A 22797-nucleotide genomic window follows, 5' to 3' on the forward strand; every position below is an offset into this window, starting at 1 on the left:
CCCAGGTACCTGTGCTCTATGCCTCCATCTCTTTCCAATGTGGTAATTCCCACATTTTCTCTGCCCAGGCAACTGGCAGTTGGGATGGGGCTGAGCCCTGTGGGTTACCACCTGAACAGAACCGCTCCAGAAGTCCCTTCCTTCCCTGGAAGCAGCAGGGCATGCCCCATCTGGGTTAATAATTCTTTATTAGGATTCAGGTTCCAAACAAGGTAGAAAGCAGCGGCATGAGGGGTGCAGGGAGGGGAATGAGGAGGGAACACCAGGCGTGGCTAGCTGGGCCACTGCCAGAGGCCCGATGGGAGCCCTGGGCTGAGGGTGGGGAGGGGAGCTGGGGCCGGCCTACGGGCGCGGACAAGGGTCAGCGGATGGTGTATCGTACATAGGGGACCTCGACGTCCTCGCCGCTCTCGTCGTTGCAGCACAGCTCAAGCACCAGCGCCCGCACATGGCGGCCCAGCTTTCGCTTCGACACACGGCTTACTATCTCTGTCATCCTGGGGGGCAGAGGAGCAGAGGGTCAGGGAGGCAAAAAGCAAGGGAGGAGGGTGGGGAGGGGGGGGCAGAGGGGAAGGGCAGTGAACTGGGGTGGAACAGCTGCAAGTGGAACCCCCCCCCCCAACTCACGGCTGATCCAACCGTTCCTTGAGCTTGGCGGCTGGCATGAAAAAGGAGTAGAGCATGGACACACCCTGGGACAGCATGGTGATCTCCAATTTATGCTCTGTCTGGAGGAGGGGGAAGGGAGACAGCAGTGTCATGTGGGCGGACGGCCCAGCAAGCCTTGCCTGCATACTCTGCCTGCAGGTGGGATGAGAGTGAGAGAGGGGCCTCACCTTAAAGTAGTCCAGGAACTGTTTGAGCGTCATCTCCTCACCGTTAGGCAGCAGCCCCTGGACCTCAAAGCGATCCCACAACGTCCACTCCTGGTTATAGTACTACGGGACAAGGACTGGGCTGATGGGCTGCAGGCCACCACAGGGTCTGGCCCCGTCAGTCCTGTCCTCGCCGTCCCCCCACTCCCCCCAACCCCCCCATTGCTCAGGCTAACATTAGTCAGACTGCAAGCCTCCTTTGTCAAAAACATGCGGCTTCTGTTGCACCCTGAGCACTGATGCCCTTTGGTGACCGACGACCAACATGGCCTAGTCATTGGGAGCCTGCTCTGTTCTCATCTCCTATCTCCCATCCTCTCTCTCACTCTGTTCGAACAAGTTATTCTTCCTAAACATGCCAGGCATTCTCCTACCTTGGGACCCCTGGAAAGGCTCATCCCTCTGCCTGGAATGCTCTCCCCTCCAGGAGCCTGTGTGGTCTGCCTCCTCCCCTTCTCCAAGTCTGGGCTCATAGATCATCTTTTCAGCAGGGCCTTTCCTGACCATCCCACGTTTATAAGGCCCCAACCCATCCTCTTGCCACCTGGTACTCAAGTCCTCCTTACCGTGGTCTTTTTTGGAGGTTCTAAGATCATTTATCATGTTATTTATAGAATCTAGTGCACAAATGAACAAACCTAGCCCTTACAAGAATACCTGGCACACAGGTGCTCAGTAAATAGTTGAAATGAATTAACAAATGAAGCAAGTGAAAGTATTTATCATAATAAGCACCCAATAAATGTCAGTTGCTATCATTATGTTATTAATAATCTCTTAGGGTACAATTAGAAGATACCATCTTTTCTAAGGGCTTCCACAGGCAGATTCAGTGCTTAGCACAGAATAGGTTAAATGAATAAACGAATAATGTGTGCACAAAGGGAGTAGGTGCACGCTCACAGAAACCCTCACATGGTGACAGGCTATGAAAGCAAACCAAAGCCAGCTCTACAGAGAAACATCGCACTCAAACCCATCAGCCCCGATGCAGGCCCTTACCTGGTGACGGGGTGCCGCAAGGGGTTCGGAGAAGGCAAAGAAGGGCAGGGCCAAGTTGAGGAAACCATTCTTATAGGAGTCAAGCTGTCGGTGCCCGTGCACCACTTTATACAACTCCAGACACACAAGGCCAACCACAGCTGCTGTGGTCGTGGCAATGGCTGGAATGATCTTCCCTGCAATCAGCTTGCTCTGTGAGGCAGAAGGATCAAGACATGTGATAGTTAAGATAGAGGAGGCGCAGAGCCTACAAAGAACGAATGGAACGTGGAGTACTCAAGCCTGGGGGAGGGGTAAAGCGTGAGGCTGGGTGTGGGTGTGGAATCAGGTCCAGACTCCCCTCACCTTGTGCCGGTCCGCAGGGGGAATGTCATAGTTCTCTGCCCGGAGATTGGATGCCGCCACAATGAAATCCATATGGAAATTGCTGTCATCATCCTTTTATGAGTAGGGGAGGGAGAAGGGAAAGGGCAGGGAGATGGCGAGAGGATCAGAGTTGGAGGAGGAAAAGGATTCCTGGCCCCTGGGGACACAAGTATCCTCCACTACAGTTACCTGCTGGGTTCTCTGAGATCACAAAGGCAAGGCTGGGAACGTCTATACATACGTTCAGGGCCATGTGGCAGGCCCATGATGCAATCCCGGTAGAGGCCTGGGGCTGCCTCCAGATCCCCACAAACCCGTTCTGTCTGGGCCATCCCCCTACCCACCCAGGGCCCCCATCCAGCACCTTCTCAAAGTCGATGGGATACATCTTGAATCCAGGGAGCTTTTCTGGACTGGGCAGTGTGGCCTTGAGCTCCTCGAGACGGCTGTCATCTGCAGGAAGAAAGGGACACCACTGACCCTTTAGATCCCAGGCCAGTGTCTGAGATGGAGACAGGAGCTGGGGTGGGGGCGGGGTCTGGGAGGGCAAAAGATGTTCAGGTAGAAAAGACCTGAAAAAGAAAGCTATCCTGGGAGAGAGGAGGTGCAAGGCGGAGAGATAGAGCAGGACAAGAGAGCACAAACCTGAAGGAGACAGAATGGGGGTAGGTATATGGAGAGAGCGAGCTCTCCAGAGACACTAAGGAAGACATCATGAGGAAGTGGACATGGACAGATCCACATGGGAGAGCTGTAGATCTTGGGGAGAATGTTATAGAAAGAGGTGGGGAGACACGGAAAATATGGCTTTGGGGGGGGCAACAGGGGTATGAAAAAAATATACAGAGAGGGTATTGGGGGGAACACACAGACACAGAGACAGAGGAAAGATATGGGGAAGGGGAAAAAGGAAGAGAGGAGAATGGGGCATGAGACATGTAGATGTATTTCATACACACTTTATATATATCATTTACACACGTTTCACACATACCTTACGTACATTACACAGATCTCACATATGGTTAGGCAGCTATATGCATGTATATACCTATGTATGCGAGGAGAAAAATGGAAATAAAGGGATGAAGTGAAGAAAAACGTGGAAGGAAAGACAGGAAGAAACATACGGAGAGGAACATGAGGGGGTAGAGACTTGGGAAGGGAGATGGGGAGATAACAGGAGAAGGGAGAAGATCGATGGAGAGGAAATGGGGAGCATGGAAGGGGCAGGGGGAGCCACAGAGCTGCAGATGTGGTATCTAGGCCATGGACAGGGAGAGGTAGGAAGGGCAAGACAGATCAAATCCACAGGCTGGGGGTCAGCAAACTACGGCCCTGAGCCAAAGTCAGCCCACCACCTGCTCTATCAATAAAATTTTTCTGGAAAACAGCCACACACGTTCATTTATTTACACATTGTATATGGCTGCTTTTGTACTTCAACCGTGACAGGTGATTGACTGCAGACACTCTGGCCTGAAAAGCCTGAGGGTCACTATTTGGGCCCTCACCTAATATGCATCATGAGCTGAAAGAGATGGAGAGAAATGGGAAGTCGAAGAGGAGATACGTGCAGAGGGAGATGGGTAGGGAATGCCAAGGAAAGATAACATGGAGAGCAGTATTAGGGTGAAGAGGCATACAGGGACCAGATGTCAAGGGAGAGAGACCACTGGTGGAGATCACAGCTCCCAGAGAAACATAAACAAAAGAAATAGAGAGAAAATCTTTTTGCAAGGCAAATACACACAAAAGACCAAAGAGTGGGGGAGAAGGAGTGAGGGAGACAATTTGTCCCAACCGACCAAACTTCTCCACACTTTGGAAGAAGGGAGGCTCAAAGGAAGGTGTGGGGAAGTCTCAGGCCTGGGGTGGCAGAGCAGAGCCAGGGGCAGAGAACTGGTGGGGAAGCTGGCCTGGGCAGCCGACTGGCCAAACACCCTCACCAACTGAGGCATTGGCGCTCTGCAGCTCCTGGTCAGAGACGTGGATCTTGACGCCAGACTTGGGGGTAAACTCGGGGACCTGCACAGACCGTAGGAGTGTGGCCACAGCAGCTCGGTCCTGAGAGCCCGTCAGCCCATAGGTCTGGGCAAACAGGTTGGCGGCAGCCATCACGTAGTCCAGATGCAGGGGCTGGGGGAAGGCAGGGCCCAGAAGGGTGAGGACATCGGCTCTCTCCTGACGCGTCTCGGCCTCCTTCCCTCTCACCCACCCTCCGCCTGACCCAAAGACATCCCAGGGAAGAGACTTACATTGTTGACATCAAAGGTGAGTGGGTGTGGACAGCGTTTGGGCCCGGACCAGAATGGAGCTCCCGAGCTTGTGAGCTGAAGGAAAAGAGCAAAGAGATTTCTGAGGGGCAGGACTTGAGAGCAGAGGCCCCTCTAACAAGCCGAACTCCTAGCTGGGTACATGCAGGATCCTGGAGTCAGTCATGAAAGACCCAGACTGTAGGGTCCTGTAGATGGATGTTCCAACACCAGGCTGAACCAGGGGCCCTCACTGAGCAGACAACTACCAATTCCTGGGCCCTTGCTTCGTGCAAGACATGCAGCCACCTCACGAACTCTGACGGACTGCCAGGCACTGTACTAACTTCCTATCAGTAAGTACCAGTAAATCCTCACAAAAACCCGTGAGGTAGACTGCTATTCTGTCTACTTTGCATGTGGAAGACCAAACTGCAGAGGAAGCTATGTGACTTGCCCCAGTGCAAATGGAGCCGGGAGGCGAACCCATGCACATTCCTGTGTCCACGACTACCGAATGACTACCAAATTTCTCCTCTGTAATCAGTATGGCCCTGGGGGTTGAGCTGGACTCAGAGCACGCCACAGGCAAAGGAAACAAGGACACAAGTCTCTTGCTCAAAGGGAAGGCAACGGGAAAAACAGGTCAGACTTAATCCATCTGTGGAGAGCCCTAGGCCCTGAGGTACCTGAGGCACCTGCTGCAGCCGGCCTCCTGACTGCGAAGAGCATGGGGAGAGCCCGCAGCAGGTTCCTGCGTCGGGAAAAGGCCTTACACCCAACGGGGCCAGCAGACAGGCATTACCTGGTCGGGAGGGAAGTTATGCAGCAGCTGCCGGATGTTGTTGGAGTACTGGGTGTGCCAGTGGTGGCAGGCCCAGCTCACGCAGTCGGCCCAGGTCTGCGGCCGCTGCAGCACCAGACTGCGCTGTACAGCCTCTAGCACCTCCAGGGGTTGGGTGCCTGCCAGCCGCAGGGTCCGCTCCACAAACTTGGGGTCTCTATTGGGAATTGGAGGAGGTCAGAGGGGCAGGATTACACCTCGGCCCTAGCAGTGGGCTCCAGCACCACTCTACTTCCTCCACGGAAAGCTAGCCCTGACCCCCAGAGGTACAAGACCCCGAGCCTTCCCCAATTCATCTGCCAAGTAAGCAGGCCTGGTGCCGGGCATCACTGGTGAGGAAAGCAGGCAGGACGCCTTGGCGGGCAGGCTAGGGACAGGCCGAAGGGTCGCTTGGATACTTACGTGAGGTACTGATTCACGTTTTCTGCCGGCTGCTTGAAGAGGCCTTCAAACTCATCCCGCGCCCACTGGAAGACAGAGCAGATGGACGACATGGAGTGGCGGCTGACAACCAGGGACTGGTCATTAGACCATCAGCGAATGTATCCAACTAGAACACCGCTGCTCGGAGAACAGGGAAGCCCTCTGCCACTGCTCCCTAACCTTCCCCACTCCCCCACCCTCCCGCACCTCAATTTAAAAACCAATTAACTTGATCTGGGCAATGGTTACACTAGCGTATGTGTGAAAAAAATTATTATTTAGGATCTGTGTGCCTTACTAAAGATATATCTCAATTAAAAATTTTTAGTTAGATTTTACCATAACCGAAAAAAAAATTCAGACCCAAATCGAAACAGCCGCCACCATACAGGCTCTGGGCTGAGCGGGAAATAAGACAGATGTTCTGCACTATGCAAATTCCTAAGGACAGTAAATGCATTCACTAGTGCCTGAGTCTGGGTTCAATGCCCAGCTCTGCTACCTAGTATCTAGTTTGAGGACTTCAGAAACACGCAGCAACACTTACCTTTGCACCCTCCTTTCTTTTTTTTTTTAAAGATTTTATTTATTTATTTGACAGAGAGAAATTACAAGTACACTGAGAGGCAGGCAGAGAGAGAGAGAGAGAAGGAAGCAGGCTCCCTGCTGAGCAGAGAGCCCGATGCGGGACTCGATCCCAGGACCCTGAGATCATGACCTGAGCCGAAGGCAGCGGCTTAACCCACTGAGCCACCCAGGCGCCCCTGCACCCTCCTTTCTAAAACAGATACTGTAACAGTAATAGCTACTGGGCGAGGTTGAAAAAGAGAAACCAGAAACTACTACGTTATGGAGAGTTTCCTAAACCTGCTCCAGATACATAGGAAAGACTAAGTGCTTTCCACACCAAGGGGCTGACATTGCTCTCAGCCTCATTTCAGAGGAGTCAGGCATGGAGAGCTGTGTCCAGTCACACACGACCCCATGAGATCACAATGGGGACACAAATATCAACATGCCCACTCTCGAACTCCAGGCAGAGGGGAAAGTGGCCAACTAACTAAACATATGGAAATCTGTTCTCAAAGACTACCAGGTCATTCTCATAGCACAAGGGGTACACTCTCTTCAGGTACCCCTCAGGGTACATTTGGAAATCTGTTCTCAAAGACTACCAGGTCATTCTCATAGCACAGAAGGGTACATTCTCTTCAGGTACCCCTCAGGTTCTGGTTCATGGCCCTGGTGCCAGACACCTAGGTGTGTTCACTTTGTAAAAAGTCAGCCTGATGACGGGAGCTCTGGGCTGTGCGCACACGCATCACACAAACAAGACTGTCCTGAGAAACTAGCTGTTGAAGCCACTCTGAGCAATACCTGGGGAAACCTGAAGAGGAGCATTAAAGACCTAGGTAACTGCAGGAGGCAGTAAGAAACGACCATTAATTTCGCTCAGCACAAAAGCAGGGTTTTGATTAGACAGCAGCAGTCCTCACCTGGGAGTGATGCTGCCCCCACCCTGGGGAGGGGAGAGGGCTACCTGGCAACATCTGGAGACATTCCCAATTGCTAATGGCATCCTGTGGGTGGAAGCCAGGGACGCTGTTAAGCGCTGGCCGGTGCAGAGGACGCCACCCACCATCGACAAAGAAATATCTGGCCCCAAGTGCCAATAATGCCAAGGTCGAGAGACCCTGTTACGCAGAGCACATGTCCCTTGCAGAGCATATTCGATTAAGGACTGAGATGCCGTGATATCTGTGATATGTTTCAGTAGAAAAGGAAAAATACAGCAATCTAAGAAAATGTGTCAAAAACTTCAACTATTAAATCTGCATGAGGAATGATATTTAAGTATTCATCATACCACTCTCTGTGTATCTCTACATGTTGACAACTTCTCAAAATAAAAGAAAATGAATGTATCACTCTAGAGACCCAGGCTGCTGGATGGGAAGTGAGAGAGGAAGGTTTCAAGAGACAGCACGTCTTGAGCTTAGGCTGGTGATACCTGAGGGGGCCTAGCGGCCAAGAAGGAGCCTGCTCCCTCCCCTCTTCCCCCACAGCTGATTACCTGCAGGGTGTGCTCAATGGCGTTGGGGAAGTTCTTCAGGGTGCAGATGGGGATGGACTTCTCAGGCGGATCCTGGCTAGAGCTGTAGGACTCTGTCAGGAAGGGGATCACCACCTGCACGTTGCCCTTGGTGCCCAGTGTGCCAGACTCCAGCAGCGGCTTACGGTAGTACACACAGCGGCGGTCCATGTACATGCCTACGAGGAGGGGTGGGGGATGGGAGACCGTGTGTGTGTGTGTGTGTGTGTGTGTGTGTCAAAAAAAAGTCAATAGAGGATAGCAAAACGACAGTGGACACACATACACACGCACGCGTGCACGCGCATACCGCCTCTGCCCCGACCTCCTCGCCCGCCTCCAAACTTACGGGCATCCACATTGTCGAGGGCATTGGCCACACCATCCAGGTTTTGGAAGAAATCATCGTCATAGATGCGCTCCGTGTCAGGGCCCACACGGTTCTGGTGGCTTGTCACCCGGATGTGTGGATTCATCTGACGCACAGCTGCAGCAGCCGTGTCAGACTTTAACTTCTAAGGGGACAAGGCCGGGATGGGAACATGGGGCTCAGTTATTCGTGTATTCACCCAACAAACCTGTATACAACTGTCCTCCTAAACATGGACTACTTAGTTTAGAAAGAACTAGGGCTCTAAGTTCAGAAGGCTCCTTGATTTAGGAGACAGTTGCCGACAGCACCACATAGCCAAAGCTGTGACAGAGGTGGCAGAGGCTCAGTGGAAAGGGAAGCAGTGAACAAATGCATATCTGAGGCAAGAGGCCAGTCACTCTTGTTTCTATGCCTACCCAACATGTACTGTTCTTTCAGATAACAGAACTCAGGGGTGGAATCCATCCTCTCAAACAAAACAGGATCCTGCCAAAGCCCAGGTCAGGTCACATCCCTCCTCTGCTCAAAACCCTCCCCCCTACCTCCCCACCCCCTCCACAGAGGGGAAAAGGAGTTGGCCCCTATTTCCCCTAGCTCACCTCCTATCTCTCTCCCCACCATCAGGATCCTGGCCTGGAGTGCTCTGGGGGGTGGGGGGTGCTCTACACCCTTCCACCCTCCAGGCCTGCAGAACTGAGCCCTTCCCTAACCCCTACCATCAAACCTGCCAATCCATCCTCCGGGTGTGTCTGACTTCCCTTTGCTTGGGCACTTACCAACGTTAAACCCCAAACCTCACCCTTACAGATTGCTTCCGGTCTGCCCTCACTCTCTTAGCACCTTTATTTCCTTGCTGTATCCCAGGTGCCGAGCACAGTGCCTAGGCCAATGGCTACCTGGTGACAAAGTCTATGAACATAAAGGAGAACAGATCCTGGGCAGGCACACATGACACCGTCTGCCATGGAAGGCTTCGCAGCTCAAGCAGTGTACAGCCCAGTGTCCATGTGGCAGGGAAGAGTGAACCTAGCACAAGTGTTCTCCTAGGAAGGCCTGTTGCCAAGGCTGGCTCTTGGTTGGCATCTGGGAACCTGGATTTGGGGAGGGTTTTCCCCATGCCTTACCTGATAAGCGTGGTTCACTGTGCCTAGACTGCTTATGTAAAGTGTGGTTTCTGCTGAACAACTGATTTCCTTCTGGAAGGCTGGAATTTAGGTATGTACATATAGCCCATAGTATAAGCCCTGGGCACTGAGTTGCTAATGAGCGTCCCTGGTTGGCAACATTTCACACGTGATGTCACAACTCGCTACTAGGGGAGTTAAGTGCATCCTGTGCGACTCCACTAGGAGTCTCAGAAGCCTGTGCCTGGTCTCCCCCAGACTTCTCCCAGGGTGCCTTTCCCCTTTGCTGATTTTGCTCTGTATCCTTCTGCTGGAAGAAATCATAGCCATCAATACAGCTAAAAGCTGAGTCCTGAGTCCTCCTAGTCAATCATCGAACCTGGGGGTGGTCTAGGGGACCCCCAACACACTGTCCCAACCAGCACAGATAAGAGATCAAGGAAAAAGAATAAAAAAAAGAAAAGAGATGAAAAATTGCAGATCCAATGCAAGGATAGTCAAGAAATGTTTACTGAATGATGCAGTGATGCAGAGAAGCTGAGAGAAAGAGTTGAAGAAAAAGGCCTCCCTCCTTTCCAGAAAATATGGAAACAAGAGACAGGAGGAAAGCCAGAGGACAAAATCCCACCCCCTCCCATCCCACTCACCGTGACGTCCCAGGGTCGGAATAGAAACTGCCGGTTCAGATTTGATTTCTCAATAGTGTCCATGTCTGTAACGACAATTTCTCCGCCCTCCCCACAGCCCAGCCCAATCATGGCGAAGTTCTTGAGCAGCTCACAGCCAATGGCTCCTGCACCCACCTAGGAAGCAGTAGAGAAGAGAGACAGAGACTGGCTGGGGTAACACAGGTAAGTGTGATGGTACGCATGACTCCTCACTCCCCACCACCCCTGAAGACCACAGGGGAGGTGAAGTGGGGTTAGTGCCACTTCCTCAAGTTCCAGAACTACAAGAAATAACCCAGAGCTATCTGAGGGAAGGCCGTGGCCAAAGGCCCACAACAGAGGTACCAGAACCAGAAGACTCTCCCTTGGGAGGCAGGAGACTCAAGAATAGGTGGCCAGAGGCCTGGGAGGTACAGGTAGAGGGCATCTAAGGGAATCAAAGGGAAACACTCACTAGGAAGTACTTCTGCTTGCCCAACTTCTCCTGTAGGTCAGAGCCGAACACGGCCACCTGCCCATCGTAACGGTTCTGGCGCTGAGGAGTGCAAAGGGAGGAGGGTCAGAGGAACCCGCCAGAAATGCCCCCAATGGCATCTTCCTTGTGGGCCCTACTCGCATACCGGGTGGCACTTGTCCTCTGTGAGGGCCTCTTTGTCCTCAGGGAGACACTCCAGGGCATCGAAGTACAGCCATTGCATGATGGGCATAAACTTCCCAGAGCAGGCCTGGGGATTGCAGAGGAGAGAAGAAGCAGTCAGTGGTTAACTGGGGCAGATGGACAGTAAGTGATGGAGTCAGAGAAGTGCCTGGCCCACACCCCCGACCCTGAGCTTCTCCACCCACGCTGACCTTCATGACCTCCTGGGCAGCCAGGCCCCCAATGAAAGCGTTTACGGGCGCCAGATCCCCAGCAGCCACATAGGCCAGCTTTCGGATGAGATCCTCATCCAGGTTGTCCTGCTGCACCGCTCGCGGGGCTCGTGTATTCACCGCTCGGGCTAAGGTCACCAGCTCTGTTGCATCCTCCTGGTGGGGCAGAAGAAACCAAGAGGGCACCTGTCAGGCCACTGTGGGAAGAGGGATGGGGAGGGGCAAAGAGGAGGGAGAGTAGACAGGCACAGTGGACCTTCGGTGCCAAGGTCACCTGCCCTGGCTGGCCCACCCATTCACCCACCTCGTTGCGGGGCCGAGGGGGCCGGCCATGCTGAGCACAGAACTGGTGTAGGGCCTGGAAGCCAATGTGCAGCTGGGCAGGTCGGGAATACTTGGCAAAGTCCGTCATCACAAAGTCAGGCTCTGCCAGTGAGGCCAGCAAGGATTTCTGTGGGGGACAGGGCATCAGAGCCTAGAAATGCCCAGAACCACCCCCACCCTCTACTACCCACCATACTCACAAAGCTGATCTTCTTAGGTACTTTGACCTGACTGACAATGCCTCCACGGATGTAATCAGAGAAGTTAGAGGTGTCACAGATGCTAAAGGTGTAAGGACCTATGTAGATAGGAAAAAGGTCAGGCTACCCACTCTCCCTAAAGCCCACAATATCCTCAAGATAAGGGAAAAAATCCATGGATTTTCAGGGAGCCCAGTCATCAGGAGCCAAGACCCCACGCCAGGTTCTACTCGGACATCAGAAACCATCTCCACTCTGCCCAAGACCCAGGCTCTGAACCCACGCGACCCTCTGCCCTTGGATCCAAGTCTACACTAGAAGACATTCTCTGCTCCCTGTTTACACCAGCTCAGAAAAGAATGGATCCTCTGATCTGCTCTGTTCAAACACCAGAGACCTTTTCCCTATCAGCGCAGACACCAGAGACCTATTCTACAAACAGCTCAAACTCAAGACAGCACCTCTACCCCAGGCCCACCAACTCTGGCTAGACCTCGACGGGGGGTGAGGGGGGTAGGTCTGTCTCTGGTTCATCTCAGACATGCAGCATGTGTCTGTCTCCCCCCACTCTGAGCCCAGGGTCATATCCTCTCACCCAATTCCTCCACAGCCCTAGCTTACCCAAGACTTTGATCTCCATGGGCTGACTTCCATTGAGTTCAACCATGCCCTGTACTTCTGAAAAGGAGACAAAGTCGCCATTCTCAAACCCATGTCGGGCCTCATCCAGGCAGGTGACCACACCGGGGTTGTCCTGGTTAAAGGAGAAGTGAGCCTCAGAGGCAGGTTCGGGGTACCAGGAGCAGACGGAAGGCCTGCTGCTGCCCATCCACCTGCCCGGAGCCCTGAGGCTAGCCTCCTCACCTTGGTGACCATAGAAACCATAGCACTGAGAGGCTGCTCCCCATTGGAATCTGTGAGGATCATTTCCTCTCCAAAGTCACAAAAGAGCTGCCTGTAAAGGGAGGCAACAGGGCTGATGCCCCAGAGTCCCATGCTCCCGGGGACCCGCATGTCCCTCGAGATGCAGCGAATACTTGCTGAGCAAATTCTGCCCATCACTGCTGGGAATCACACAGCGCTCATGTCACGTGGGGAGAGAAGGACACACGGAATCCAAACCCCGAGTGGCTGAGGGACAGGGCCGTGAGAGCTCAGGGGTCTCGGCCCGGGCCCAGCAGGGGTCGGGAAACCAGGGTGGGGGCACTCACCCAAATAGGCCCCGCGTGTCTGCCACCACCAGCTTGATGCCACGGTTGTGACAGAACTCACCGACCCGCAGCTGGTCCTCCAGGGGGGTGTTGGTGAGGACCACCACCTGTGGAGAAGTGGAGGCTCAGGGCACGGGCCCGGCACTGGACCAAAGGGGAGAGAATAACGGAGGAAGGTTCGTGCCAGGAACTCGAACTATCTCCCCTGGCTCAGTAGAGACTTTCACAAAGGACCTACCGTGTAGCAGATTCAGCCAGGGTGAAACCCAGAGGAAAGAGAAAGGCCAATCCCTCCATCAGGGCAGGCAAAGCAGCCGGCTGGGTAATGAGGCAGCCAGGAGCAGAGCATGGAGCCCAGCTGACTCATTTACGCACCAACGCCCACCGCAGCCTGCCTACAACCCTTCCTAGACCAGCGAGACACAGAAGTTACCCTCCCTCAGCAGCCAAAGACTGAGCTCACTCCTACCACACCCACTTGCTCCCAATTCTCCAGACAATGCCTGCTGAAACACGTGCCTTGGGATTTTGCTTTCTGCCTGAATGCCCTCCCTCCCCTGCCCTCCCCACCCGGAGGAACACCTACAACTACCTCAGGTTCTGAGGCAGGATGCCCCAGGGCAGAATCTCAGCTCCCACAACTCCTCTTTCCAGCTCAGAATTTTTATTTAACAAATAACCAGATGGCCCTTATCATGTGCCAGCTGCTATTCTAAGCACTTAGCCCTCACAAAAACTCTAAGAAGTAGGTATTACTATGGGTTCCAAGTCCACAAGAAAGAAAAAAAATGAAACAGAGGAGATCGAGTGACCTCTACTGGAGACCCTCACTAGGAAGTGTGACTCCAGCACGTGCTGACCACCACCAGGCTCTGTGGGTCTGCCCATCCACACCCCCGCCCCCAGAATAGGCAGGTCCAGAGCCTGAATCCCACCTGCATCCCCAACATGAAACCTGGCACAGAGGCCAGCCCATTTACCAGAGAACTAATGAGCAAAGACAGATTCAGAGAAAACTGGGCAGGAGGCTGGGTGGTACGCCCCCAGTGTACCTGAAAGCCACTAAGGAAGTCCTCGACCAGAGGCCCGGTGTAGGCACTGACAGGCACATAGCTGTTGAGTTCGGCGAGGCGGGGCTGGGAGACCTCAGCCCGGTTTTTACCGATGTCCTCCTCCCGCAGGTAGAACTGCAAAGGGGAGCCAGAGAGGAAGGGAGTGGCGGCAGAGCCCGGGGGACTGGCACCTCCACCAGGGAGAAGGGCTGCCAAGAAGTACCTGGGAGGAGAGGTCAGCCCACTGGGCAGTGCCCTGGTCATGCAGGGTGACAGCCTTGACCCCACCAAGGATGATGTTCTTGGCAATCTCCACGCCCAGGCCCCGTAGGCCGGACACCAGGACGCTGGAGGTCTGGAGCCGCTTCATGGCCTCATGGCCCAACACGTACCTGCCAGGTTGGGGGGCGTTCCGGGTCAAGGTCTGGCCCTCCAGACCCTGTCCTCCCAGTACCCCCTCCGCTGCTTGGTCCAACCAAGGCCCCACTTACAGCTGCCGGGAGTAAAGGCCCTCATCTATGTCTGCTTCACTGCCGTTCTTCGCCATTCCCTAGGCACAGAGAAGAGGAACAGGTTTAGGGAGATACAGAGGAGGGTGTGGACAGATGCTCTGTGATACAGAAGACTCTCCCACCCACCACTCCCACCACCCGGCCTGCCAGGGTCTAGGAAGAAGACACTTACGTTGGTTGGCACCGAGGGCACTTCGGACAACACGGAGTGGGCAGGGGAACAGTTAGAACCCGGCTTTGGATCAGGCCCGGACACGCGACGTTTCTTGGACAGCGGCGAGCTGGACATCTGGAAGGGAAAAGGAGGGTCAGAGGTGAGCTTGGGGCATGTGAGTATTGCAGTTGGTTAGTGGTGACCGTGGGGCGGGGGGAAGGGAAGACTTAAGGGCTGGTATCTCCATTTTACAGAAGAGGAGGCAGGTACAGAGAGGTGAGGTGACTTGCCCAGGGTCACAGAGCTGTCAGAGCTAAGATCTGAACCCAGGTGGTCTGGCTTGCAATCCATGCTGCTGACCACTAGGCCATTCGCCTTTCTCCCCAGCCCAGCATGAGGGAGAGACTCCAGTCCTGCGGGGTGAGAGGAGTGACATGAAGAATGTCCTTGTGGGAAAGTCAGAGGAGGGTGTAGGCTCAGGTCAGACCCTGCCACTCCTTGACAGACCTCATTTAAGCATTAACCTGTGGGCTCAGTTCCCTCACCTGTGCAATAGGGCTGACAGGGCCACTTACCTACCCCACGGAGTTGCCGAAGTGATGAAAGAGAGCCCAGACCACAGAGCCTGGCACAGAGCAGGCAGGCAACCACAAGCAGCCATTCTCCTCCCCCTTAACCCCAGCAACAGGGGCACAGGAGGGAAACGCAGCTTAGACTTCCATCAGGGTGGCATGATGGCGGAAGACACCTTGCCAGAGACCCAGCCCCAAAGGGGCTCAGGGAGGAGAGTTTCCCAAAGCCCACCCCAGCCCTCCCCCTCCCTCCGGCCGGAAGGGAAAGGCTCAGGCCAATGAAAGAGGTCAGGGGAGAAACCACACACACACACACACACACGCACGCACGCACGCACGCACACACATCCCGAGCCCTGTCTGCATATGGAACCCGGAAACAGGTTAACGATGATGGCAGAGGAATATTGATTAGGAATCCTCCCTGGGCCAGATGTCAGAACAAGCACGTTATGAGCCTTGCTTCACTTTGTCCTCACGGTGTCTCCCTGAGATCTGGACTACTACTGTGTCATCCCACAACTCCCACTGGAGGAAAAAAATTCACTCAGGGACACTTAGTGACTTGACTAAGGTTCCCACAAACACAGTGGCCAGGCCCTGACCAGGATCTGCGGACCCTGAAGCCTAGGCTGCCGCCTGTGTTAGTCCCATTTTATCCCCTCAACCAGGGCTGAGCATCCTTGCCAGACAAATGAGAAAACCTGAGCTCACGAGATCAAGTTAACCTGCCGAGCATCACACACCGGGTCTCAGAGAGAGAACAATAGAGCCTGCTGTGGCAGAGAAAAATGTATGTGTGTGACTGGATCCACATGGCAGAGACAAGAGGACCCACAATCGTTTCCCCTTACCACCAATGATCTCCTAAGCCACTGTCCTCTCACACTGGGCCTTTTCTGGCCTGCCCCCCTCCCCAATCACACTGAGAACACCCAGTGTACCTAAGATTCTATCTCGGCACCGGTCACCCTCTGACGCTAGGCAAGAAAACAGGAGCTCCCTATCATCTACCAAGAGCTCACTGCCTGTCAATCACAGGGTAAAAAGCTTTGTCTAATCCCAACAATGCCCACCGAAGGAGATAACCTCATGCCCACATCACAAGTAAGAAAACAAAGGCTCAGGGAACTCAATCACTTGCCCACAGTCATGCAGCTGGTGGGGGCCTGTTTGCCAAATGCCTCCTGGGAGAAGAGAGTCAGGACCAAGGTCAGGACCCAGCCCATGGGGCTAAGGGATGAGGTGTGAGGGAGGAGGAGGACCCAGAAGGCAGGAGGTTGGCTAGGGCCCTGGAGCCAACCAGCCTAAGTACTGGGAATGCAAAGCACTAACCTAAACAAGAAAAAGTTGGTGAATTAGTATGGAGGCAAATCATAATTTTTTCATTTACCGGCTTTCTGACCTGAGGAAGGGATCTCATTTACTGAGCCCCATCTTTTCCAAAAGCAGGGACAAACAGCTAGGGAGGTTAAAAAAGTCTACTTCTGTGGTCAAAACTCAGAGACTTGAAGACGTAAGTAAGCTCCTCCCTGGACACTTGCAGTGGCCTCCATTACTTTTATTTCTTTGCCTTGTCACTGGTTTGATCATCTGGGACACACCACCTCCCTTGCTTCCTAAATCAGTGATGATCCAGGACCAGAGAGATCTTTAGTATCTGCACTTTTATCTCTGGATTCCTGCTGCTGCCAGCAAGGGACTAAGCAGGTTTTGGGTGACTGTTCCAGAAAAGATTTCAACTGCAGAGAATTTGGAACAGCCCAGTCTCAAGGCAAGAGATTCTGGGGCAGTAACCCCAGAGATGAGCTAATAATTCCCCCACCCCCAGTACAAAATCGATACCCTTTCTCCCTCAACATATGATCAGGCCCCCTTGGGACGCATATCTGATCCATTGTTCAGCAAAGCTGAACTGGGGCTTAGAGAATTTCAGAACTTGCCTGAGGTCTCCAAACTGGTGATTTTGAAGCCTGAGCATTCTCTACCATACAAACCAGAAAAGAGGGTTTGAGGTAGGAGTCTGGGAGCAGGTTTGAAAGGGGGCAGGCACAGGGTCAGGTTATCAAGATGGAGAAGCTAAGGCACAGGATGCTGGGGCCTGTCAAGCCTCCTGGGAGGGATTAACTGAGAAGTCCCTGGGAACACAAAAGAGAGGAGTCACTAGGTAGTTGTTTGAGCCCATGGAGGCTCAGAGGGAGATGGAGAAGGGGACAGAAGTCATGGGAAGCATGCCAGGCAGAGCTAGGCCAGATTGTTAAGACTCATACCTGAGTCTTTGGAAAGGATCTTTTAGGGAAAGGCCAGGAAATTGCACTAGAGGTCCCCTGAGGCTGCAAGGAGAAAGGAGGGCAGTGGCTGGGCCCCATGGAAGCTACACGAAGAACAGGTGGGGGGATTCTGGGACCCAAGGAGGCTGCGGAAAGATGCTGGGATCCAGGGGGAGGTGTGTTGTCCATCAGAAGGATGCTGGGGCCTTAGGGGTTTCTGCAGATGGATGCTACTGGCACAGAAAAACCTTTGATCAAAAAAAACAGGGACTTGTAGGGAGAGAGGTGTCTCTGACATTGATGTCAGAGTCCCAGGAGGCTATAAGGTGAATGGTGAGTCCTAGGGTAGGGCTGAGGAGGGATTTCTAATGGAGCACAAAGGCCTGGTGTTGATCTCTGGTACATGCTAGATACAGCAGCTGCTCTAACAGAGAGGAAACAGGAGGCTGAGCCCAGATAGTTCTAGTCCTAAAAAGTTCAGCAAGCAGATACTGGCTAGATCTCCAAGTAGGTTTGGGTTTCTCTGACCAATTGTATGGAATCCCACGGACGCTCTGAGTAGATGCTGAGAAGGGGGTTTTCTACTCTGACTGAAGACAACTGGGCCTGTTGGGGGAAGGGACATCTGACAATGATGCTGGGGTCCTATGAACCTAAAATCCTCTAACTGATGCTAGGGACCTTGAAAGACTGAGGGCAGATTCTGAGGCCTGATTTATGTGATGTTAAGGGATCTGGGAGCGAAGGTGCAACCCTGGTTGGCTTTTGAAGGCAGTGGCTGAGTGAAGGGTGGGGTATGAGGAGAGTCTGATGGAGGGGGCTGGAAGGCAACGGGGTCTGCAAAGGCAGGTGCTGGCCAGGGGAATCTGTGATGGAACATCCTGCAGTGAGGACTGTGTGACCAGGGAGCTGCTGAGGCCCATGAGCGGTAGTCTCCAGAGAGAATACTGAAACTGTGAAAAAGGGCATTCCCTAAAAGTAGAGAACGCCTCTAAAAGCAAATGAGTCTCTAAAGGTAAATGTTGAAGAGAACCTCTGATTAGAAATGCGGGGTCCAGAGGGCTTTTTCATGGAAGATACTAGGGCCAGGTTCGGGTTGGACATGTAGAGAATAGGTCTCTGACATGGAAGCCAGGCCCAAATCGTCTTTCCACAGGGTCTAGTTTCCTTGGAGGCTCTGAGAGCAGATAATGCCTGTGTGAGTTGGGGGAGGAGGGAGAGCTATCTGAAGGAAGCTGCTAGATTAGACTTACAGAAATGAAGGCCCTCCCCGGGGTCTAGCCCCTCTTGGAAGCTGTGAGAGCAAATAGTGAAGGACTAGGAGGGTCTGAAAGAAGATTCTGGGGTAGGGCTTTCAGGGCACACATTCGTGCGGGGCTTCGCCCAGGAATGTCAATCCCATTAAGTCTCTGTTAGCGACTGAGACACATTCTGACTTGCGATACAAGGTTCAGGTCAAAGTCCCGGTCCCTGACTAGGGATACTGGGCCTGAGTCTCTAAGACCAGATCCTTGGGGGGGGGTGGGGAGGGTGGTCTGACCCCAAGGTCAGATTTCCGAGCCCGAGGGCTGGTCCAGGATGGGAAATGTGGACCCCACCCCAAGACCTGTCCCCCTCCCCACAGATCCCTAGCAACCGAGTCACCACCGCCCATCCCGACATCGGCCTGGCCCAGCGCCGACCCAAGCTCCTCCAATGCTTCCCGAAACCCCTGCCCCAGCCAAGGCGCTGAGAAAGGCCGTTTGTTACCAATGCCGGTTCCCCGGGTCGCGCCGCCGCCAACTCCTCTAGGAGCCGAAGCCAAGCCCGGCTGCCACCCTCCTCCTTCTCCTCCTCCTCCTCCTCCCCGCCGCCTGGGCCGCCTAGAATCGCCGCCGCCTGGGCCGCCTTCTCCTCCCCCGGCCGTAGTGGTAGTGCTCGACCCTGCCACCTCCTTCACCTCCGCCGCCGACACAAGATGGCGGCCGGAGAGCCCGAGGCCGGAACAAAACCTTGAGCCCCACCCCCCAGGAACCCGGATGCAGGCAGGCCGCGCCCATTCATGAATCATGTATAAATGGTCCCAGCCCGCTGTGACCCATTCGAAGACGAAGAGCTCCACCTGGTGGCGAAAGGGGTAGCAACTAGGAAGACAGGTTAAAAAAAAACCCAAAACACAAAAACCATAGATGCCACGCCCCATGGAACGTGAATAATGAATACATTGTTGCAGCCAGGTTGCCAAGATAACTAAGAAAGGACCTCAAAAGCCCACATTTCCTAACCATGAATTATGCATGAGGCCGGGTGGTTGGTGGACTAACTCCCTACAACCAAAAGGCCCATGTTAAAACATGGAGCCACGCCCCTTCATGAATAATTAATAAATCTCACGGCAGCCCGGAAGCCAAAGAGACCAAGGCCACATCTTGTCATGAATAATGCATGAAGCCCGGTGGGCTGGAACAAAAGGTAGAGGCCCGCCTACTGCCGCATCTATTACCCTATAAGCAGGGAAAAGGGGTAGGGAAAACACACTCCCCCGGCTCATAAATAATGAATGATGATGCTGCGGCAGCTCAACCTGGAAACTCAGAGAGGCCAAGAAAGGTCCCACCTAGTTACTTATGAATTATGTATGAAGCTGGATGGACAGAAACACTCAAGACAACCCTGCCCAGCTAGCAGGGATTATAGTACTCCAGCCAAGGAACACAGCCACGCCTTCCTGTTCATGAATAATGAAAGACGATGCTGCAGGGCCACAGGGGAAACCCAGGGGAAGTGTAGCCGCCTTCTCCCCACCCCTGACTAACATCAGGGCAGCCTTGGCCCAACTGAATTTAGACTAACATGCCTTTGGCAGGTGCTTCAGTTTCCACAACTGTAAAATGGGGATAGTAATACAATTACCTCATAAAAGCAAAGTGTGCTATTATGAAAATCAGAGAATATGGATCGTGATGTGAGCTAGCAGTGCTGACACAGGGCGCTGTTAAATTTAAGTATTCTATATTAATATAAAAGAGCTATGTAGATATATATTTATATTAATATAAAATTAGTTATGGCTGAGGGTATACTCAGGTCACTACAGAAACTCCCAGCTTGGGGCATTATTTAAAAAACAATGTCTTGACCAGGCAATGAAATCTTACACAGCACTAAAGAGAGAAAAAAAAAAAGAAAAGAAAGAAAAAAACAATGTCTTGAGACAACCAACCGCCCAGAAGGACAATGGTAAACAGAATGCTAAGGTCACCAATGTCCACTGAATAGATAGGACAAAAGGACCAGGCCACCAGAGATACAACTGTATCTCTGAGGCCAAAGCTCTGTCAGGTACACAATAAGCACTCAACACACTTCTCTCAAATAACAACAGATCATATTAACAGATCGCATATGATGGTGATGTGTCCTTTCCAGGCATTGTGCCACTGATCTCAGGAATGCAGAGCAGAAAATCTGTTCCTTCCCGGCCTTCAGGTCTTAGCTCAGAGGTGACCTCCTTAGAGAGTTCCTGAAGCCTCACAAAAATCATTTCCACCCACCAGTGACTAGCTGTGTGACCTAGGGCCAGACACTTCACTTCTCGGGACCACTGTTTCCCCAACCATAAAATGAGAACAATAGTAACCTACCTTGTGATCAGAGTTTAAATGAGTAAATGGGCAGAAAGGGCTTAGAACAGTGCCAGACACAAGTACTATATGACTAACATTAGTAGTAGTACATGTCATTAAAGTGGTGGCGGCGGAGGGAGATATTGTGGCATTTGATTAAGACTACAGACTCTGGGGGCACCTGGGTGGCTCAGTGGTTTAAGCCTCTGCCTTCGGCTCAGGTCATGATCCCAGGGTCCTGGGATCGAGCCCCACATCGGGCTCTCTGCTCTGCAGGGAGCCTGCTTCCTCCTCTCTCTCTGCTTGCCTCTCTGCCTACTTGTGATCTCTGTCAGATAAAAAAAAAAAAAAATCTTAAAAAAAAAAAAGACTACAGACTCTGGAACTAGATTGACTGGGTATGAATCCTGGCTCAGCCACTCACTGACTGTGACTAACTTTAGGTAAATTACTTAGCCTCCCGGTGTCCCAGTTTCCTCACCTATAAAATGGGATAATAATAACCTACCTCCTAGGATTGTTGTGGGGATTAAATGGGCTAATAAAGTGTGAAATGAATGTAAACTCATCTGATTATCATTATGCCCATACCCATTTTCAGGCTCACAGAAAGATTTGCCAAAGATTACACAGCTGGCAAGGATCGATGGGATTTGAATCTAGAGCCTGTGTTGATAACCTGGAATTACCAGGCCATAAGGAATGAACAGTGTAGAAGGCCTACCTCCCGTCGCTAGAGTTAAGGGTTACTTAAATCCTGGAACCTGTAGGGGAAAGCTAACAGCAGGTCATGCAGATGAAACCGTAAAAGCTACGCCCCTCATGAATTATGCAAATCACGCCCCTAGAAAAGCCACAGAAAACTCGGGGCTCTACTCACCTTTCCGATTAATCAATGAGATCTAGTTTGCCCGGCGGACTGCAGAACGCCCCTTCAGCACATCCCTCCAGCACGCTGACCCGCCCCCTCGTGAATAATTCACAAGCGGATACTTCCCCGGACCAGGTGCGAAAGAGGCAAAAATGGGCTTCCTCAACAGCCACACCTCCTCATGAATAATGAAAAAAGCCGCGGGCAACGAAGGCCCGGTAGCACGCTGTCCCCTCGGGAAGAGCCTAGCACACTGGGTTCCAGCGTGCCTTCCACAGCCTGGCCTGGAGGGGGTGGGGGGCCCCCTCTCCCTAAAAACGTGTGGGCTCCGACCTGTCCAGTCGCCTCGCCCCGACTACCTAAGGGCGGGGAGGGGGGGACCGCATCATAGAACCAGAGGTCACAAAGGCCATGGATACGTCCACAATGCCACGTCGGTCCCGAACGTTACCACTGTCACAGGACCTGTCCTGAAACAAGCTCTCCCAAAATTTCACCTTGACTTCAGGAACCTCAAACTTCGCCTCTCCCTTTGGGGAGTACCCCCAAATCCTGCCTCATGGACAGAGAACTCATACAAGGACCTTAAGGGTCTCCTCAAACACCCCCCCAAAACCCTGTCTCCGAGGGGTGTAAAGCCTGCCTCTGAAGGGTATATAAATCCTGCCTCCCAGTGATACTCCCTAAAACAGACTCCAAATCCCGTCCCGGTGTCCCCAAATGCCACTTCCTAAGGGACCCATCAAAAGCAGCCACCCCGGGCCCAGAGCTCCAAATGTGCCCATTAGGGGATCCCCCAAATTGAGCCCCCTCCCCCAAACGCTGTCTAGGGTTTGGGGGCACCGTGCTCCAGCTCACCCCCTGCGCCGGGCGGAAGCCTCGCCTTCCTGCTGGAGATGAGCCGAAGCCACGGGGCAACGGAAGAGCACACCACCTCCGTCGTACCAGAGCCAGAGTTTGCGCGGAGCTCGGAAGCGCGGGGCCTTAGAGGGCCCCCGGTTGGGGATGTACCACAGACGCTTAGCTAGAGGGGCGCCCTCCCCTGCTGCCGCGCCGTCGGCGCCCGTGTCAGACCCAGACACCCCTACAGGTTGTGGTACGTCCCGAGCGCGCAAGGCATGCTGGGGGTAGTAG

General features: G+C 53.2%; 1 protein-coding gene across 4 annotated transcripts; it reads right to left on the reverse strand.

Annotated features, from left to right (window-relative positions):
* Positions 1-171: 171 nt before the first annotated feature.
* UBA1 (ubiquitin like modifier activating enzyme 1) lies at positions 172-22671 on the reverse strand. 4 transcript variants are annotated; one of them, XM_004754954.3, is made up of 27 exons: positions 18937-19158; positions 14636-14758; positions 14364-14480; positions 14171-14229; positions 13903-14071; positions 13680-13814; positions 12628-12734; positions 12281-12371; positions 12038-12170; positions 11417-11514; positions 11197-11343; positions 10872-11048; positions 10643-10747; positions 10477-10557; positions 10002-10157; positions 8207-8372; positions 7840-8036; positions 5745-5809; positions 5304-5499; positions 4502-4576; positions 4193-4382; positions 2608-2696; positions 2223-2315; positions 1878-2069; positions 837-938; positions 628-728; positions 172-497 (listed from the first exon to the last, which is right to left on the reverse strand). In XM_004754954.3, the coding sequence occupies exons 3-27, from the start codon at positions 14478-14480 to the stop codon at positions 362-364; spliced, it is 3177 nt and encodes a 1058-aa protein (XP_004755011.1). In that variant the 5' UTR covers positions 14636-14758; positions 18937-19158; the 3' UTR covers positions 172-361. The 4 variants fall into 4 exon arrangements, with proteins under 4 accessions (XP_004755011.1, XP_004755014.1, XP_004755013.1 ...); XM_004754957.3 differs by lacking the exons at positions 14636-14758; positions 18937-19158 and adding an exon at positions 22522-22671; XM_004754956.3 differs by lacking the exons at positions 14636-14758; positions 18937-19158 and adding an exon at positions 21673-21696.
* Between the last annotated feature and the right edge of the window lie 126 nt (positions 22672-22797).

The sequence above is a fragment of the Mustela putorius genome, unplaced genomic scaffold, assembly GCF_011764305.1.
Source record: "Mustela putorius furo isolate JIRA1106 unplaced genomic scaffold, ASM1176430v1.1 tig00003903_pilon_pilon_pilon, whole genome shotgun sequence".
Lineage (NCBI taxonomy): Eukaryota > Metazoa > Chordata > Mammalia > Carnivora > Mustelidae > Mustela > Mustela putorius.